At 42.4% G+C, this 15,451-nt stretch overlaps 1 protein-coding gene and 1 non-coding gene across 8 annotated transcripts in view; both read left to right on the top strand.

The window, feature by feature from the left end:
- ARNT (aryl hydrocarbon receptor nuclear translocator) overlaps window positions 1–15,410 on the top strand; it is a 66,664-nt gene extending 51,254 nt beyond the window's left edge. For 5 of the 7 annotated variants that reach the window (XM_050749957.1, XM_050749943.1, XM_050749964.1 and 2 more), the window contains 9 exons: window positions 565–716; window positions 6,477–6,587; window positions 7,072–7,144; window positions 7,303–7,423; window positions 7,615–7,717; window positions 8,099–8,246; window positions 10,266–10,428; window positions 11,492–11,658; window positions 13,028–15,410. In XM_050749957.1, the coding sequence (XP_050605914.1) occupies window positions 565–716; window positions 6,477–6,587; window positions 7,072–7,144; window positions 7,303–7,423; window positions 7,615–7,717; window positions 8,099–8,246; window positions 10,266–10,428; window positions 11,492–11,658; window positions 13,028–13,117 (1,128 nt within the window). In that variant the 3' untranslated portion in view covers window positions 13,118–15,410. The remainder of the gene's footprint in view (window positions 1–564; window positions 717–6,476; window positions 6,588–7,071; window positions 7,145–7,302; window positions 7,424–7,614; window positions 7,718–8,098; window positions 8,247–10,265; window positions 10,429–11,491; window positions 11,659–13,027) is intronic. The other 2 variants (XM_050749950.1, XM_050749965.1) reach the window with 1 other exon arrangement.
- On the top strand, window positions 12,443–12,550 carry LOC126944632 (U6 spliceosomal RNA). Its single transcript, XR_007722142.1, has one exon. It is a non-coding gene; the product is annotated as a U6 spliceosomal RNA (small nuclear RNA).
- Window positions 15,411–15,451: the final 41 nt, after the last annotated feature.

The raw sequence follows: 15,451 nt of genomic DNA, 5'->3' as shown, positions 1-15,451 counted from the left end.
GGCTGAGGCAGGAGAATTGCTTGAACCAGTGAGTCGGAGGTTGTAGTGAGCTGAGATTGCGCCACTGCACTCCAGCCTGGTGACAGAGCGAGGCTCCGTCTCAAAAAAAAAAAGGCTGGGCACAGTGGCTCACGCCTGTAATCCCAGCACTTTGGGAAGCCGAGGCGGGTGGATCACGAGGTCAGGAGATCAAGACCATCCTGGCTAACATGGTGAATACACCGTCTCTACTAAAAATACAAAAAATTAGCCGAGCGTGGTGGCACGTGCCTGTAGTCCCTGCCACTTGGGAAACTGAGGCAGGAGAATCGCTTGAACCTGAGAGGTGGTGGTTGCAGTGAGTAGAGATCGCACCACTGCACTCTAGATGAAAGGAAGCATGAGAAATATGCTTCCATATTGAATCACTTAGTTTTTACTCTCGTTTTGTTTTAATATTGAAAAATACTGGTGCCTCAAGGACAATGACAAGAGTTTTAGGGTTGTAGAAATGGGAAAATTTTTATTTATTTTTGTAATGAAAATTTTCTATGAGTTCCACTGATGGCATGAAAACTTTTTCAGGTGGTGAAATTAAAAGGCCAAGTGCTGTCTGTCATGTTCCGGTTCCGGTCTAAGAACCAAGAATGGCTCTGGATGAGAACCAGCTCCTTTACTTTCCAGAACCCTTACTCAGATGAAATTGAGTACATCATCTGTACCAACACCAATGTGAAGTATGTGTTATACAGGAGTGTGAAAAAACTGTTTTTCCTCTACTCTCCCAACACAAAATACTTCTGATGCCCTATGTGAGGGGTAAACAATCAAGCAATAACACAAAAATTAGCCAGGCATGGTGGCATGTACCTGTAGTCCCAGCTACTCGGGAGGCTGAGACAGTAGAATCACTTGAACCTGAGAGGTGGAGGTTATAGTGAGCTGGGATCACCCCACTGCACTCCAGCCTGGGCTACAGAGTGAGATTCCGTTTCAAAAAAAGATAAAAAAGAAAAAAAAAAATCAAGCGATCAGTTCTGCAGTGGACACCAACTGGGTGTCCTTCCATTCAATTCAGTTCACTATCTACTCGGAGATAGCATCAGATCCCCCAATTTGTGGATGCAGTACCACAAGACTGCTCCCACTTCCGATGCCAGTTGCAAGCCCCAGGTTGTTTTACCTGTGCATCTGACTGACCAGCTGTCTCCCATGACCCCCTACTTGGGTTCAGTCAATTTGCTTGAATGGCTCGGGGAACATTTACCTATGTTTACCAGCTTATTATAAAAGATATTACAAAGGATACTAGTGAACATCAGATGAAGAGATAGATAGGGCAAGGTAAGGAGGAAGGAGCACAGAGCTTTCAAACTCTTTCTGGGTGGACTACCCTCCAGGGATTTCCATGTGTTTACCTATTAAGAAGCTCCTCAAACCCAGTCCTTTTGGGTTTTAATGGAAATTTCATTATGTAGGCATGAGTGATTAAATCATTGGCCATTGGTGATCAACTTAACCTTAGGTCCCACTCCCCTCCATGAGGTTGCAGGTTAGGGCTATAAGTCCCAACCCTCTAATTTTGCCTTGATCTTTCCATGGACGAGCCCCCATCTTGAAGCTACCTAGGGGTTGCCGGCCCTCAGTCAACTCATTAGCGACAGAAAGACACTTATCACACTGAAGATTCCAAAGATTTTAATTGGTAAAAATCCAGGTCCACTTATACATGGATTTTTTTCAGTAAATATTTTGGAAAATTCTTTTGATATTTGTGACAATTTGAAAAACCTGAAAATAAGCTACATAGCTTAGATGTATTGAAAAAATTAGAAAAAGTTAGGCATGTCATGCATGAATATATTAAATACATATAAATTCTAGTCTGTTTTATCATTTACTACCATACAACATATACAAATCTATTATAAAAAGTAAAAATGCTGGCCAGGTGCAGTGGCTCACACCTGTAATCCCATCACTTTATCACTTTGGGAGACCGAGTTGAGCAGATCACTTGAGGTCAGGAGTTTGAGACCAACCTGGCCAACGTGGTGAAACCCTGTCTCTACTAGAAAAAAAAAAAAGAAAATACAGAAATTAGCTGGGCATGGTGGCACGTGCCTATAGTCCCAGCTACTTGGGAGGTTAAGGTATGAGAATCACTTGAACCTGGGAGGTGCAGGTTGCAGTGAGCTGAGATCGTGCCAGTGCACTCCAGCCTGGGTGACAGTGAGACTCCATCTCCAAAAAAAAAAAAAGTAAAAATGCATCACAACGTATACATACACACCATTTGTACAATGGAACCATTTGTAGTTGAGAGAAATGTAAACAAATGTAAAGATGCAGTTTTAAATCATAACTGTGTAAAGTTAACGGTAGTATATACTATACTATTGTAATAATTTTGTAGCCACCTCCTATTGCTCAATTGTTGCCAGTTTGCTTAAAATTCTGTGTGATGCCGGGCGCGGTGGCTCACGCCTGTAATCCCAGCACTTTGGGAGGCCGAGGCGGGCGGATCACAAGGTCAGGAGATCGAGACCATCCTGGCTAACACAGTGAAACCCCGTCTCTACTAAAAATACAAAAAAATTAGCCGGGCGCGATGGCGGGCGCCTGTAGTCCCAGCTACTCAGGAGGCTGAGGCAGGAGAATGGCGGGATCCCGGGAGGCGGAGCTTGCAGTGAGCGGAGATCGCGCCATTGCACTCCAGCCTGGGCGACAGAGCGAGACTCCGTCTCAAAAAAAAAAAAAAAAATTCTGTGTGATGCTAATCATCTCTTCATGAGCAATTCACTCCCATAAATTGCATATTGCAGTAAAAAGTGAAATCTCATGGTTCTTGCATATTTTTCATCATGTTTAGTGCAATACTGAAACCTTGAATAACATTTGGGAACAGTATGAAGTGCCACTAGTGATGCTGGAAGTCTTCCCAAGAAGCAGGGAAAAGTCATGACATTATAAGAAAAAGGTGAATTGCTTGATATGTACTGTAGAATGAAGTCTGCAGCTGTGGTTGCTTGACACTTCATATAGATGACTCATCTTGTAAGTCATCTTGTAAGATGATATAAGCTTATGATAAAGGTAAATACAGTACAGTGCTGTAAATGTATTTTCTCTTCCTTAAGATTTTCTTAATATTTTCTCTTTAACTTTATTGTAAGAATACAGTACATAATACATACAACATACAGAACGTGTTAATCAACTGTTTATGTTATTGGTAAGGCTTCTGGCCAACAGTAGGCTATTAGTAGTAAAGTTTTGGGAGAGTCAGAAGTTACAGTCGAATTTTCGACGGCACAGAGGTGGGTGCCCCTAGCCTCCATGTTCAGCAATCAGTTGTATTTCATAATATCACACAGGCATTTTCCAATGTTGGGATTTCTAATGTACCAGCTCTTCTTAGTCTTATCAAGCTATTCCCTTCTCCTCACTTTTCTAGTATTAAACACCATTAGTTTGAAATTCCTCATTTTCCAACTTACAGGATTTGGGATAGCTGATCAGAGTAGAGTGAGGTTTTTTTGTTTTTGTTTTTGTTCTGTTTTGTTTTGTTTTCAGAAAGGGTCTGGCTCTGGAACCTAGGCTGGAATGCAATGGTGTGATCATGGCTCACTGCAGCCTCAACCTCCCAGGCGCAAGCGATCCTCCCACCTCAGTCCCCCAGTAGCTGCGACTACAGACATCCACCAAGATGCCTGGCTAATTTTTGTATTTTTTGTAGAGATGGGATTTTTCCATGTTGCAGAGTCTGGTCTTAAATTCCTGGGCACAGGCAGTCCGTCCTCCTCCCAAAGTGCTGGGATCACAGGCATAAGCCACTGCACCTCGCCAGAATAAGATTTTACAAACAATAATTTAGAGACTAGGTCCTGAGATGGAAGGGTTTATGTTTCAATTCTATGTATCAACTCTTTCTGGAAAAGATTATGTTTTGTACACCAGTTTATTGCTCTAGTCTGACAGGATTTTCTTCTGGAGCAGGGGTAGGCAAGCTCTTTCTGTAAGGGGGGCTAGATAGTAAATATTTTAGGCTTTGTGGGCCATGTGGTCTTTATTCCACCTACTCAATTCTGCTGTAGCATGAAAGCAGCCATAGACAAATGAAAGAATGTGGCTGTGTTCCAGTAAATCTTTATTTAGAAAAACAGGCAGTGGGCCTGATTTGGTCAGTTTTCTTTAGAGCATAGCTACGTCCTCCTCTTTCATTAGTTACTGTTCCTCTCTTTTGCACTTTTCTATTTGACCTTTCTTTCGCAGCTGCTTTTTAAAAAAGTTTTATGAGATATATTTCACATACCATACACCTCACCCATTTAAAGTATACAGTGTTTTTTAGTATATCACATAGTTATGTAACTCTTACTGCAGTCTAATTTCAGAATATTTTCATTCCCCCAAAACAAATTCTAGATCAGTTAACAGTCATTCCCTGTTCTTTACCCCCGCTCTGAAGTTCTATATAACTATGAATCTGTTGTCTTTATAAATTTGTCTATTCTAGACATTTTGTATAAATGGAATCACAGACTATGTAGTTCCTTTGTAACTGGCCTCTTTCACTTAGTATAATGTTTACAAAGGTTATCCATGTTGTAGCATGTATCAGTACTTCATTTCTTTTTTTTTTTTTTTTTTGATGGAGTCTCTCTCTGTCACTCAGGCTGGAGTACAGTGGCGTGGTCTCAGCTCACTGCAAGCTCTGCCTCCTGGGTTCACGCCATTCTCCTGCCTCAGCCTCCTGAGTAGCTGGGACTACAGGCACCCGCCACCTCGCCCGGCTAGTTTTTTGTATTTTTAGTAGAGACGGGGTTTCACCGTGTTAGCCAGGATGGTCTCGATCTCCTGACCTCGTGATCCACCCACCTCGGCCTCCCAAAGTGCTGGGATTATAGGCGTGAGCCACCGCGCCCAGCCTACTTCATTTCTTTTTATTGCCAAATAAGATTTCATTGTATGGATATACCACATACTGTCTGTGTGTTCATTAATGGACATTTGGTTGTTTCTACTTTTTGGTTATCAAAAATGCTTCCATCTGTAAAATAGGGATAAGGAGCTGAAAAAATGCTTTCATGAATATTTGTGTACTAGTTTTTGTGTGGATATGTTTTTATTCTCTTGAATTCCACCCAGGAGTGGAATTGCTGGCCACATAGTAACTCTGTTTTACCTTTTGAGGAATTGCCAAACTGTTTTCCAAAGCTGCCCCATCATTCTGCATTCCCAGGAGCAGTGTACAAGGGCTCTGATTTCTCCACATCCTTGTTAACACTTGTTACTGTCTTTTTGTTTATTATAGCCATCTAGTAGGTATCAATTGTCAGGTTACCACCTTGCCATTTAATCCTTTTTCTGTAGAATTGGCCTTGAATCCAGCTCTTTAGATTATGACTACGTAGCAAGTATGAATAATACCTGGTGACAACAGTATTGTCCAATTCAGTCTTTAGAACTTGTAAAGTTTAATTCTTTGCTAACTTTGTATAACAGAGTGGATTGAGTTAGAAATTTTTATTAACTTAGGACTCAAGTGGATGGTCATGGTCATTGTAGCTCTTTATTTTTGTCTTTTTGCATCTTTATATTACACAACAACCATCATTTTTGTGTTTCCATTTTGTTTAAGTTTTTAAAAATTTAAGCCGTTTTAAGGACTTGAGTTTCTGGAAATAATTGCTTTCTCCATGTTTATGTATCATTTTCCCTGCCATGATTAATTTTAATTAGCTTTTAGGGATTTGTTTGTTTGTTTGTTTCATTGAGACAGTGTCTCACTCTGTCACCCAGACTGGAGTGTGGTGGCGCGCTCTCAGCCCACTGCAACCTCCGCCTCCCAGGCTCAAGCGATCCTCCCACCTGTCTCCTGAGTAGCTGGGACTACAGGAGCCCACCGCCATGCCTGCTAATTTTTGTGTTTTTTGTAGAGACGGGGGCTTCACCATGTTGCCCAGGCCAGTCTCAGACTCCTGAGCTCAAGCAGTCCACCCTGCCTCAGCCTCCCACAGTGCCAGGATTACAGGTGTGAGCCACCGTGCCTGTCTAGTATTTTATTTTTAAATAAATATTCTTTATAGAAAATGTGGAAAGTATGGAAAAATACAGAGAGAAGGAATAAAATTTTCACACTCCAGATAGTCTTTGTTAATGTACAGTGTACGTACTTTCAGTTTTTTACCTATGCTTTTAAAAAATACCTTATATGAATATGTACACACATCCACAACAACCAGGTTTTGAATACCTAGAAGGAGTTAGAACCCAACAAGATGACCCCTGTGTCATAGAACATAGTTTCTATTTGCTGAAACTGACACCCTAGATTAACTGTAGGATTGGACTTTAATGAAGGATTTATTGATTGTTCCACCTACAGATTAATCTATAGAGCTTTACATACAAAATCTGATTCTTCTCTTTCTCTCTCTCTTCCCCCTTCCTCCTCCTCCACCCCCGCTTTACTGTCTACTCTGTTTTCCTAGGAACTCTAGCCAAGAACCACGGCCTACACTCTCTAACACAATCCAGAGGCCACAGCTAGGTCCCACAGCTAATTTACCCCTGGAGATGGGCTCAGGACAGCTGGCACCCAGGTAAGAAATGGTCAAATAATCATCTGTTGAGCAGTCACCCAGGGGGTGGTCATTTGCAATCCCATATATTTTTTGTTTGGTTGGTTGGTTAGTATTTTATTTTATTTTTTTTTGAGAAGGAGTTTTGCTCTCATTGCCCAGACTGGAGTGCAATGGCATGATCTAGGCTCACTGCAACCTCTGCCTCCTGGGTTCAAGTGATTCACCTGCCTCAGCCTCCTCAATAGCTGGGATTACAGGTGCCTGCCACCATCCCCGGCTTATTTTTTGTATTTTTAGTAGAGACAGGGTTTCGCCATTTTGGCCAGGCTGGTCTCGAACTCCTGACCTCAGGTGATCCACCTGCCTCAGCCTCCCAAAGTGTTGGGATTACAGGCGTAAGCCACCATGCCTGGCCTGTTTGATTTGTTTTAAGGTTCTTTCTCCAGGTTCTTTAAAAAAAAAAATTTTTTTTTTCTATTCTCAACTGGCCTTTGACATATAGGCAGCAGCAACAGCAAACAGAATTGGACATGGTACCAGGAAGAGATGGACTGGCCAGCTACAATCATTCCCAGGTAAGTTGTGTCCTCTTCGCTGAAGAGGATAGGGAGTATTTACTTAGGAAGTGTTCTCCAGTACTAGTTAGAATGTACATATGTTTTATATGAATTTTAGGGTTATTGAATCATCATGTTAAATCTTTAATGGTTATTTTTATCATTGTATTCCACAGGTTGTTCAGCCTGTGACAACCACAGGACCAGAACACAGCAAGCCCCTTGAGAAGTCAGATGGTTTATTTGCCCAGGATAGAGATCCAAGATTTTCAGAAATCTATCACAACATCAATGCAGGTATGTTTCTTTCTCATTATCCTTTTAAATTCTCATTTAGATCACTTACTGATGGGCATACCACTGCCCAATCAGTAATCTTCCAGTGTTTTTCCACTTAATTGTAATACCACCTGAGTAAATAGGAACTTGCTGAACTAATATACTACAGCCCCTTGACTGGCCCTCCCCCAACTCCTTTTGGTCCACAGATCAGAGTAAAGGCATCTCCTCCAGCACTGTCCCTGCCACCCAACAGCTATTCTCCCAGGGCAACACATTCCCTCCTACCCCCCGGCCGGCAGAGAATTTCAGGTGAGCCCCGTATATATGTGCTGCTTTACAGGGCCCTAAGGGATTCAGCTGCTGAATCCAAATTTTATTCTTCCCTTGCTTTCTCTGGTTATTTCAGAAAAAGCAGTGAAGCTTGCAGGGCCTAGCGTAAGGCAAACAAGCTGCTTTTCCTCCTTCTATTTCTTTGCACCTGTCCTATTGCCATGTTCTAGGCTCCATCTCTGTGTGTCCTGGTCAGTGTGTGACTGTCAGTCTTTCTTGTCTTTTCCAAATTGTTATCAAATTTTCCCTAACCTGCAAGAAGTCAGAGGGATCTAGGGATAGCACTAGATTGTCCTTTGATTCCTGGCTTCTGTGATAAATCTATCCCTTTAATCCTTTACCTCATTTATTCACTCCTAGGAATAGTGGCCTAGCCCCTCCTGTAACCATTGTCCAGCCATCAGCTTCTGCAGGACAGATCTTGGCCCAGATTTCCCGCCACTCCAACCCCACCCAAGGAGCAACCCCAACTTGGACCCCTACTACCCGCTCAGGCTTTTCTGCCCAGGTAAAACCTATCATCTGTTTGTTCCCTGTGTATTATTTTTTGTTTGTTTGGGCTTTTTTCCCATATGTAAAATCAGTGTTTTTTATTTTAAATACCTTCTCCACAACCCCTGTTCTCCAGTTTCCAGTTTCCATCTTTGTTGAGAGTAGCTAATTAAAAATCACAGATAATAAAAAAATCTCAGTAGAGTCTGTGGTTTTTATCTTAAATATTCACCTTAAATCATAATTGCTCACTTGGAACATTTTGAGCGCGTCCGATTTTCAGATTTGTTTTGGAGTAAATTCTAAGATGTTTCCTCTTTGTTTAGGACTCCATAAGGCAGGAAAAAAGGAGAAAATTAATGACTAACTTACAGTGATGTCTGTTTACAAAAAAGTTCAAACATTCTTTTTTTTTTTTTTTTTTGAGATGGAGTCTCGCTGTGTTGCCCAGGCTCTAGAGTGCAGTGGCGCGATCTCGGCTCACTGCAAGCTCTGCTTCCCGGGTTCATGCCATTCTCCTGCCTCAGCCTCCCGAGTAGCTGGGACAACAGGCGCCCGCCACCATGCCCGGCTAATTTTTTGTATTTTTGATAGAGACGGGGTTTCACTGTGTTAGCCAGGATGGTCTCAATCTCTTGACCTCGTGATCTGCCCGCCTCGGCCTCCCAAAGTGCTGGGATTACAGGCGTGAGCCACTGCAGCTGGCCGAAAAATTCTTATATAATATTCATATATGTAATATAATGCACAATAAATACATTGTCTAAAGAAATATTATTTAATATTACTATATATTTATGTTATACAAGTAATAGTTTTAAAAAGTGAAAACCAAAAGCAGGCTGCAGAATGTTATATGCAATCTGATCTCAATTGTGTACAAAATGCACGAGAAAATAGAAACTGGAAGAAATTATCCAAACATGTTTACCATGGAATTACGAATGATTCTTATTTTCTTTATATTTTCCTTCACTTTCCAAATAGTCTATAATGCATATACACAACTCTTGTGAGAAAATAGTTTTTATAAAAAATACATCATTAGGAACAAATGAATGCAGAACAGACTGAATAATGGTGCAGAATATTTTTTCTCTGCATATAGTACTTTTTTTGTTGTTGTTATTTTGAGACAGAGTCTCACTCTGTTGCCCAGGCTAGAGTGCAGGGGTGCAGTCTTGGCTCACTGCAACCTCTGTCTTCCAGGTTCAAATGATTCTCCTGCCTCAGCCTCCTGGGTAGCTGGGATTACAGGCACATGCCATCATGCCCAGCTAATTTTTGTATTTTTAGTAGAGACAGGGTTTCACCATGTTGGCCTGGCTGGTCTCGAACTCCTCACCTCAGGTAATCTGCCTGCCTCGGCCTCCCAAAGTGCTGGGATTACAGGCATGAGCCACCCCGCCTGGCCTGCATATAATACTTTACTGTTACGAATGCCTCTAGTTTTGTATAACTTCACAGTTTATAAGATGCTTTCATTTAATTCTTTTTTTTTTTTTTTTTGAGACGGAGTCTCACTGTGTCTCCCAGGCTGGAGTGCAGTGGTGTGATCTCGGCTCACTGCAAGCTCCGCCTCCCGGGTTCATGCCATTCTCCCGCCTCAGCCTCCCAAGTAGCTGAGACTACAGGCACCCGCCACCACGCCCGGCTAGTTTTTTGTATTTTTAGTAGAGACGGGGTTTCACCATGTTAGCCAGGATAGTCTCGATCTCCTGACCTCGTGATCCACCCACCTCGGCCTCCCAAAGTGCTGGGATTACAGGCTTGAGCCACCGCGCCCGGCCTCATTTAATTCTTACAACTTTTATTAATCCCATAGTTCATTGCTTTTTGTACCTTTATCTCAGCTGCCTAAAAAATAGTGTCAAGAGAGATTGAGAGTTAATTGGAAGAAATATACAATAGGAAATAAGTGATGAGCTTGGTTCAGAAGGATGCAGTGATTGACAGTGTTGACTCTCATAGGCATGGTATGTGCAATGATGTTAATGCTGTATTTGTTCTGTATCCCCTCTCCATCTCTTTTTAGCAGGTGGTTACCCAGGCTACTGCTAAGACTCGTACTTCCCAATTTGGTGTGGGCAACTTTCAGACTCCACCCTCCTTCAGCTCCATCTCCCTCCCTGGTGCTCCAACTGCATCACCTGGTGCTGCTGCCTACCCTAGTCTCACCAATCGTGGATCTAACTTTGGTGAGTCCAGACCACAAGGAGAGTAACAGTTTGAAAATCGCACTGCTAAAGAGAAAGGATTTGGTAGTTAAAGTTGTTTGCCTGTGTTCTGGGCACACTGACCTAATTGTAGGGAAATGCAACGTGACAGTCTATTTAGAATTTTTTCTTTTTTTTTTTTTTTTTTTGAGACGGAGTCTCGCTCTATCACCCAGGCTGGAGTGCAGTGGCCAGATCCCAGCTCACTGCAAGCTCCGCCTCCTGGGTTCATGCCATTCTCCTGCCTTAGCCTCCTGAGTAGCTGGGACTACAGGCGCCCGCCACCTCGCCCGGCTAGTTTTTTGTATTTTTTAGTAGAGACGGGGTTTCACCGGGTTAGCCAGGATGGTCTCGATCTCCTGACCTCATGATCCGCCCGTCTCAGCCTCCCAAAGTGCTGGGATTACAGGCTTGAGCCACCGCACCCGGCCAGTCTATTTAGAATTTGCAACCTACCAGCTGGGCATGGTGACTCATGCCGGTAATACCAGCACTTTGGGAGGCTGAGGCAGGTGGATCACCTGAGGTCGGGAGTTCAAGACCAGCCTGACCAACATGGAGAAACCCTGTCTCTACCAGGCATGGTGGCACATGCCTGTAATCCCAGCTACTCGGGAGGCTGAGGCAGGATAATCGCTTGAACCTGGGAGGTGGAGGTTGCATTGAGCTGAGATCGCGACGTTGCACTCCAGCCTGGGCAACAAGAGTGAAACTCCGTCTCAAAAAAAAAAAAAAAATCTACCCACATGAAAAATACTTTAGCACATATAACAAAAATCATAACAAAAATCATGTACATTTTTATACATTTAATAGTGTACACATTTAACCTAAATGAGTAAAAGACTCTATGGAAAGGCTGCCTGGAGAAGAATAATTAATTTAGGGCTGAGTTTTGAGATAGAAAAGGCATTGATTGGTGGAGAGAAGAACAGAGTTATCCTAGGTAAATTAATGGCTTACCTATAGTTGTTTACTTGTGGCATTAGTACACAGTGGAATTGTGTAGATTGGCGTTGTTTATTCTTCCTTGCTGTATTTCTAGCTCCTGAGACTGGACAGACTGCAGGACAATTCCAGACACGGACAGCAGAGGGTGTGGGTGTCTGGCCACAGTGGCAGGGCCAGCAGCCTCATCATCGTTCAAGTTCTAGTGAGCAACATGTTCAACAACCGTCAGCACAGCAACCTGGCCAGCCTGAGGTCTTCCAGGTAAGAGAGTAAAAAGACTTTCGAGCCGGGCGCGGTGGCTCAAGCCTGTAATCCCAGCACTTTGGGAGGCCGCGACGGGCGGATCACGAGGTCAGGAGATCGAGATCATCCTGGCTAACACGGTGAAACCCCGTCTCTACTAAAAAAAAAAAATACAAAAAACTAGCCGGGCGAGGTGGCAGGCACCTGTAGTCCCAGCTACTTGGGAGGCTGAGGCAGGAGAATGGCGTGAATCCGGGAGGCGGAGCTTGCAGTGAGCTGAGATCCGGCCACTGCACTCCAGCCTGGGCAACAGAGTGAGACTCCGTCTCAACAGCAACAAAAAAAAAAGACTTTCGAAAATTAGAAGCTGGGAGAGAAAGGGTCAGGGAGGAGGAGAGACAGTGAAGGAAGCATGCCTGGATTTAGGTGTTTGGTTGGAAGTATATGTGAGAAGACAGAGAGGGATAAATGAAGGGATCACTGTCAGTTATTGAATATATTGCGGAAGCTAGAGGCAGTAGTGCTTGTGTCTATAATGTCAGCCCCTTAGAAGGCTGAAGCAGGGGATCACTTGAGGCCATGAGTTCAAAGCCAGGCTGAGCAACTAGCCTGATCCTGTCCCTGTCAAACAAACAAAGAGTATGAATTGAGTGTAATGCATACCATTTAACCAGAACAGACAAATTTAGCACTATAGGAAGATGCCAAAGAAAGTTACTTTAGCTCATTCAAATAGCTCCACATACCCAAGTCATAGTAGCTTTGGGTTTAAAAGAGACAGAATGATTAAAAATAAAAAGTAGTGCTCACTTCAGCAGCATATATACTAAAATTGGAATGAATATAGAGAAGATTAGCACGGCCTCTGTGCAAGGATGACACACAAATTCATGAAGTGTTCCCTTTAAAAAATTATAAAAAGTAAATGAAATAGAACATACTGATTATAGCCATAATGGTCTATTCACACAATTCCTGAGGGACTGCAAGAGTGAATGGAGTAATCTTAGGCAGGACAAAGGAAGAGCTGGTTTAAAGCAAAGATTGAAAGAAAGCAAAACAGGTCTTGGTGGAAAACAAATAAGATAAGAGACTCCATATATGTCTATAGGGGGTTATATGAAATACAGCAAGCAGATTTTTCTCCCTTTGAAAATATTGGGAACTAGGAAAAGGAAAAAGGTGGAACTCTAGGAGGAAGACAGAAGGGATTAGGAAAAAAGGCTGCGATCTAAAGGAGTCAAAGTTGTTGGAAGTAAGGAAGGCTAAGAGAGCACAGCAAAGACTCGGGGTCAGGGATGGTAGTGCAGGGGAATGGTGGAGTAGAACTTGGTAAGTTTAAGAGATCAGGGTGTGTGACCCAAACTTAATCTTTTTCTTTTATCAGGAGATGCTGTCCATGCTGGGAGATCAGAGCAACAGCTACAACAATGAAGAATTCCCTGATCTAACTATGTTTCCCCCCTTTTCAGAATAGAACTATTGGGGTGAGGATAAGGGGTGGGGGAGAAAAAAATCACTGTTTGTTTTTAAAAAGCAAATCTTTCTGTAAACAGAATAAAAGTTCCTCTCCCTTCCCTTCCCTCACCCCCGACATGTACCCCCTTTCCCTTCTGGCTGTTCCCCTGCTCTGATGCCTCTCTAAGGTAACATTTATAGAAGAAATGGAATGAATCTCCAAGGCTTTTAGGACTCTCTGAAAATTTGAGGCTGGGTGAAGTTAAAACACCTTTCCTTATGTCTCCTGACCTGAAATTGTATAGTGTTGATTTGTGCTAAGATCAAGGGGCAGGTTAGAAGAACCTGACATCCACTGTTTGCCTTGGATAGTATGGCTTGTTTTTGGAAAGAAATTCTGAAGAGAGTGGAGGAGAGGAGAAATGTCCTCATATTTGAGGACCATGAAACGTGGTAGGTATATATGGGGCTTTAGCAAGTGAGCATAGGCTTTTTTTGCTGCCTGTGAGCAATCCCTCTGGAAAGAAACGTAAGTGAGAGAGTGTGTATGTGTGTGTATGTGTATGTGTGTGTGCGCACGTGCTTCTGTATTTCACTCTTTCTCCCTATTAGGGAGTTATGCAAAATTTGTCCCAGATTTTATCTTTGTCTTTCTGTGTACTTTTCAAAGAGTCCTAAGGAGTTAAATCTTCCAGGTATTTTCCACTTAGTATTGCAGCCAAAGAATATTTAAATAAATGTCTTTGCTGCGCTCACATCCATGCCCAGCCAATATACAACTGTAAAGCAAATATAGAAAGTCAGCTGTTGATACGGTTGTCTGTTATCGAACACATTCAGTGATAAAGCTGGGTTACTCCTGCTTTTGGTGCTCTCACCTTATCTGGAAGATCTGCAAACATTACCTAAATAGACTGGCAAGATAAACACTTTCTGAAACCCAAGACTTGGCCATAAAGATAATGCTGCATTTTTCTGTCAGAATCACATATGATGTGTGTTCTGTAGAGGTTATTTCTGCATGGAAACTCAACTTCTTGGATTAGCCGTCCCAGTGAAAATCCTCACTGTTGGAGTGTAAACCAAATACGAAGCCCTCTTGCAAAGTAGCCTCTTTCATCCCGTACTCAAAATACCCAGTTTAGCAAGAAACTGAGATTTAAGTCTTTCGGGCCCTAAGAGGTTTTTCATCTTTGCTCCCTCCAATCTTGAGATTGGGTTTTGCTTTAGTGCAAGTATAATAATTCCGTATGATAGATGGGGCCTGGACACCCATCTCAACAGGGTCACTTGGTAATTAACAATAGCCATATAAATGCGGATACAGGTTACTACCCTCACCCTTTACCTTCCTCAGGTAATAGTCGAAGATACCAGCTTTTTTTTTTTTAAATTGGCTTTGGCCAGTAGCTAAAGTGCAAGACTGAATTAATGAGAAGATATATTAAATGTAGTCATAGGGGACTGAGGAGCAAGGATGGCCTTGAAGAGGCCAAAGTAATGTCCATTTGCTGGGTTTCCCTTCCTTTTGTCTCCAGTCCGGTGCCAGGTAGTGGAGTAAAAAAGGAGACAGTTTATTTTTTTATTCTATGTGCACACTTACAGTATACATATATATTTATATCACAATTTATGAAACCAAAAAGTTGAGTTTCCAATGGAACCCTTGTTTTTTAATAATCGACTGTTTTTAAATGTGATCAGGACTATAATGTTGTACAGTTATTATAGGGCTTTTGGGGAAGGGGAGGATAGCGAGAAGATGCTCTGGGGGTTTTGTTTTTGCTTTTCCTTCAGGGTTTTATTTTTGATTGTTTTGTTTTCTTGTTGGCCATTTCTGTATTGCTGGCATCTGTGCTAAGCCTTACAGTGGCAAAAATAATGACATGTAGCAAAGATTTTGAAACAAAATATTTTTTTCCTTTTGTAAAATTTATTGTGTTGTGTGATCTTGATTGCGGCTTTATCATTCCTTTCCAGTTCATAAACAACAGGCACCCACAACTAGAGGAATCTATAGTTTAAGCTCCAGACATACAAACATAAGGCACATTGTGTCTTTAATTTCAGGAATCAGAAATCATAGGGTTCTGATCACACTGCACGCCTCCCCCTCACTTGTCCTCCTGATCCTGACACATTCTGAGTAACATCAGCAGGAATGCTCTGATCATAAGGTGGGGATTTTGGGGTGGGCACTGCCTGGGTTCTTGGGAGAGAGGGAAAGAGTTGGGACTTGAAAACCACCAGGGCACATCTGGATGCCTTCCCCCAGTGTGTCCTCTTCTGGATTAAAATGAGTGAAATTTAAACTGTTTAAGTCTGGACCTGGTTTCCCTCCAGGAGACTATGT

This window comes from Macaca thibetana, chromosome 1 (genome assembly GCF_024542745.1).
Source record: "Macaca thibetana thibetana isolate TM-01 chromosome 1, ASM2454274v1, whole genome shotgun sequence".
In the NCBI taxonomy this organism is placed as follows: Eukaryota; Metazoa; Chordata; class Mammalia; order Primates; family Cercopithecidae; genus Macaca; species Macaca thibetana.
This window is presented reverse-complemented; position numbering and strand designations above follow the sequence as displayed.